General features: G+C 34.4%; 2 protein-coding genes across 2 annotated transcripts in view; both read left to right on the top strand.

Moving 5' to 3' along the window:
- Nucleotides 1–3,711, top strand: part of LOC117116390 (microsomal glutathione S-transferase 1-like) — a 7,963-nt gene extending 4,252 nt beyond the window's left edge. Inside the window, exons 2-3 of the mRNA XM_033260418.1 lie at nucleotides 1,254–1,336; nucleotides 1,725–3,711. Of these exons, the coding sequence (XP_033116309.1) occupies nucleotides 1,254–1,336; nucleotides 1,725–1,968 (327 nt within the window). The 3' untranslated portion in view covers nucleotides 1,969–3,711. The remainder of the gene's footprint in view (nucleotides 1–1,253; nucleotides 1,337–1,724) is intronic.
- Nucleotides 3,712–4,361: 650 nt separating this feature from the next.
- LOC117116384 (microsomal glutathione S-transferase 1-like) overlaps nucleotides 4,362–4,757 on the top strand; it is a 6,709-nt gene continuing 6,313 nt past the window's right edge. Inside the window, exon 1 of the mRNA XM_033260415.1 lies at nucleotides 4,362–4,555. Within this exon, the coding sequence (XP_033116306.1) occupies nucleotides 4,439–4,555 (117 nt within the window). The 5' untranslated portion in view covers nucleotides 4,362–4,438. The remainder of the gene's footprint in view (nucleotides 4,556–4,757) is intronic.

The raw sequence follows: 4,757 nt of genomic DNA, 5'->3' as shown, positions 1-4,757 counted from the left end.
CGGCCATGTCAATCTAGAGTACGTCTGCTTAAAGACTAGCGCAAGATTGGAAACTGCGGGAAGGCAAATTAATTAGTTACTTAATGTGGGCCTATATACATAGGTCTACTATGTTGAAGTGTTGATGGCAGCAGGGGCGGATCCAGAGATGTCGAAAGTGGGGCCGATCGAGATAACACTATCCTAGGGGGTCCGATGGTATGCCCCCGTGAATTTTTTTGTTTGTTTTCAGACGCCAAAGGAAAAAAAAAAAAAAAAAAACACATCTGAGGCGTTTTGAGCGATCAATTTTTCTCTTTTTCTTTCTTTATTTTTTTCGTTTTTTTCCCCTTTTTAAAATGAGGGCCGCCCCCCTCCCAAATCCGCCCATATGTGCAGAGTTGTGGGTTTTTAGAACGTAGCCTCATGGACATTTCCGATCGGGAGGGGTTGTAACTGCTACTATGTATGTTGGTGGAAGAAAATATTACCAGTTTCTTTTCCCGTGGTTTTAAGTTCAAATTATATAATTTCTTTTGTGGCTATTGCCCCTCGGGGGCATAGACACTAGGCCTATGTTATTGTCTGGCAGACCCAGTAAGAGCAAGTAAATCCGGTGGAGGTGCATGATGTGTACTACTAACAAGATTTCTGCATCATGTTAAAAAACGACTGGCAATCATAAAATCGCAAAAATAAAATGACGCGAAATATCTAAAATTGTAAAATTGCGAAAATACAGGGCCGTGAAAAAAGGGGCTGTACAAGTAAATTACATTTATAAATATATGGGCATATAAAGCGCTATATAAATCCAGCAACATTACATGGATCAAGTATACTGTATCAGTGATTTATAACTTTAAAAAAAAAAAATTCGTAAGCAGTTTATGCAATATCGGGTTTTAGAATTGTTATTGAAAAAGTTAAATACTATTAATACAAAAAGGGAAACCAACACATTTACACTGTAGGCATATTGTGATGTTCGTTCCATGTTAACTAAGATATAGTGATGTTATGGCCTGAGAGTTGCGCTCATAATACTGTATGTAAGTTTGTTTCTAGCTATATTTGATACCCTCTATCTTATCTAACGTGTCAGGACTGATTATTTCACTATTCACTATTTTTAATTTTTTTTTAATGAAAGTTCGGTATACAACCTGCCTTCATACCGTTCATGACCGGCCGTACGTAATATTAAATCACACAAATCTGTTGTGGTTGAATGTAACTTGTGATTAGTATAGTTACTCGATTCATTATTTCAGGTGTTTGCAAGTCCGGAAGACAGAATCTCAAAATCGTCGAAAATTGGAGCCAATATTGACGAAGATGTAGAAAGAGTACGACGGTGAGTTGCACTTGTGCTTTAGATTCTGTATTGATTAAGATCGTTTATAGAAAAAATCGTTTATATTGATTTACAAACGTATTTTCAAGCACACATATTTTCACCTAACAAGTTTCACAATAATTGACCATTCTATTACAAAATTTGATTTCTTTAGTCAACTTAAGAAAAATAATGTTTCGTTTGTCATTTATTATGAATATATTTTCAATTGTCACCTCAGCGACTTGCTCAATCATAATATTTTGTTTATTAAGTATATCTTCAAAATTATTGAAATTTGTTTCAGTTTCTGTATCATTGAAAATGTGTTTAGGTCTATATCTTGCAAAGGAGTACATTTTATTACTGTATGTTTCACAATGATTCACCATTATTCTCTTTTCAGTTGTCACCTCAACGACTTAGAGAACATCGTGCCATTCCTGTTCTTGGGATTCCTATACGCGTTGAGCGAGCCAAGTGTATTTGCAGCATCAATGCATTACCGAATCTTCTTTGCGTCACGTGTCCTCCATAGCATTGCGTACTTGGCTCCCCTCCCTCAGCCTTCCAGAGCATTCTGCTTCACAGTCGGATGGATCGTCAACGCGTCGATGGCCTGGAACGTTATCAAGCTTGGCATGTTTTAGATGTCTAACATAACTATTTTCATTACTCGGTATTAATTTGCAAAGAAGATTAATTAACTCAATTAAAAATAATATAAATCTTAACCAATTCTAATGCAGAAACAAAAATTCCAAAAAATGTAAGGGTTATGTATATAAGTACCGTATTTGTAGATAATCCCAAAGAATTTTAATTAAACTTTTAATTAAAATGTTGTCTATTTATATATTGTCTAGCCTATCTGTACAAAGGCTTTTAATTAATTGTCCTTGGCTACACAGTGTTGTTTGGAAATAGTTATTTCCATTTCATTGCACTTTGCAAACTTTTCCAGTTGCAAATGAAATAATATTTATTGTATTGTAAAACAACTCTGTTATGAACATTACTCATTTTACTCAGTATTTTGCAATAACAATAATGGTAATGGTAATGGTAATTATAATAATTAATATTATAAATTAAATAATATAAATTATAATAAATAATAAATAAATCCTTGGCTACACAGGGTTGTTGGGAAAAAGTTATTTCCATTTCATTGCACTTTGCAAACTTTTCAAGTTGCAAATGAAATAATATATATTGTATTGTAAAACAACTCTGTTACGAACATTACTCATTTTACTCAGTATTTTGCAATAACAATAATGGTAATGGTAATGGTAATGGTAATTATAATAATAATGGTACTGAATAGTAATTATAATAATAAATATTATGATGATGAATAAGATAATAATTTTAATAAAAATAATAATAGGCCTAATATAATCCCAATTAATTTAGTAGAGGGATGGATAGTTGGTGGGAGCAGTACCAAAGCTACAGTACTACTTATTCATTATCCCGCATACGCCTAAAGCAATGGCACTTAATATATTAGAAAGGGGATAAACTCCAAAAGGGGATAAACTCTCTTTATACCCTGCTCTTTACCGTTTCTGATAGGCTTATCAGCGTAACCTTCATTTCCCAGAACCCAAGATCAGTAAAAGTTCCAATATTCGCTCATTTGCAGCCTGCTTCAGGATTGGAATTCGAGAAGATTGAATCTTAAGTTTTTAAACAAAAGCAATGGTATTGATAGCAGCGCGGCCGGGTGTGCATGGGTGGTGCGTAATCATCGGGATCCGCCGTCGGGGAACAATTATTACTGGGGTTTTCGCTGGAGTACGATTGCTGGAATACGATTCTTGATTCGTGTAAAAAGCATAGATGACCTACGTTGCGACAGATATGCTACTGTAGGGGATGGGTTAACTAAACATTATTTGATGACGAAGCTGTATTGGCTATCGTTTTCGCAAGCTTGTGAAACCTCCCTATTTCCTCGGGGAACACATTTCTGGACATCAGGAGGTAGGCCTACCGGTACCGGTTTGCTCACCTAAGCCCCAACCAAGGTGAGCTGAAGTGGGAGAATTAGTGGTGCTACTACTGAACAAATCGTAGAAAGTCTGTGAACCGCGGTGATCAGATTTTTCCACCGCCATGCCTAAAATGGAATGTTGCAACTCATAGAATTTTCCATTTTCATGGAATTTTGAGTTGCATATGAATTTATGCTGGATTTTCATAAATTGTTATTTTTTTCAAACCTGCATAAATTTAGTGATTTTAAAGATAGGCCGTTTTATTTTGTACATTTCAGGCTCGACTGCGATATGAATATTGAATAAATAAAGAAATTAAAATCACCATATATTTTAATGTATTCTTTATTTGAAATAAACATGTTTAGTTGTGTGCCAACACCATCATGTGATGCCTTCATTATATTCGAATGTTTTGTTTTAAGTGTTTTAGAATCTATTACTGTATGCTTTTACTGATTCTTAATAAACCAGAACACATTAAGTCCTGTGCGTTTTACTCAAATATCCATTACAAAAACACACACATTAAACGCCCTTAGTCATCGGTATTCAATATGGAACACCATACAGAAAACATCGGCTTTTGAGGTATGTTATTTTTTGTGTGTAGAAAACTGCACTAAAATCACTATATTTACTGTTTGACATTTACTTTTAGCAGGTCTATCTTCCATCTTGCAAACAAAATACGAGTCTGCGGTTTCAAACCCACTTTAAACTGAGAAATATAAATATTCTACTTTTTAATCATCGAAAACAATCATATATTACTATGAATGATTAAACACAGTGAATGTAAATACATTTTAAATTATTATGAATACATGGATTACGAAAAATAGAACAGTATCTGAGTCTTGGGTAAACGCAATACAGTATAGGCCTGGATGTGCAAATCCACTTTTTGACTGTTGAATATTCGAATCCTCTACAAAATCTGGATCCGCGCCCCTATGGAATGTTATTGTGTTTGCTTTGGTTTGAGCTTTGAGCTTATATATACACACATGCCAATAGTTATGTGATCACTTGTTACGGTACTGTTTAATGCATTACTTCTTCCCTGTTAGGCTACTGAATAACAAATTTAGCTTAAAGTCAACATTCGGAAATGTCTAGTGTAAACGGTAACGATGTATTCAGACTCTTCTGCACTTACGCAGGAATGACGACAATGAAGATGATGTTATTGTCGTACTACACGGCAAGGTTTCGATTCAAAAATAGTGTAAGTTTGTACTTGTAAGTTTGTAAGGCAAATTTTTAGCAGGTCGAGAGTCACACTCTACTTTATCACTTTCTCCCCGCGTTAACCCTCATCACCAATGACCACAGAATGGTAAGCCAAACTTGCTGATCTTATAATATTTGTCTTTAAAAAACTTTTCATCATTAGTCATTATATATATATATATAATATATATATATAT

This window comes from Anneissia japonica, unplaced genomic scaffold (genome assembly GCF_011630105.1).
Source record: "Anneissia japonica isolate Jap-2015-1 unplaced genomic scaffold, ASM1163010v1 scaffold287769_len469884_cov163, whole genome shotgun sequence".
Lineage (NCBI taxonomy): Eukaryota > Metazoa > Echinodermata > Crinoidea > Comatulida > Comatulidae > Anneissia > Anneissia japonica.
Note: the sequence above shows the minus strand (reverse complement) of the source record. Positions and strands in the feature narration are given on the sequence as shown.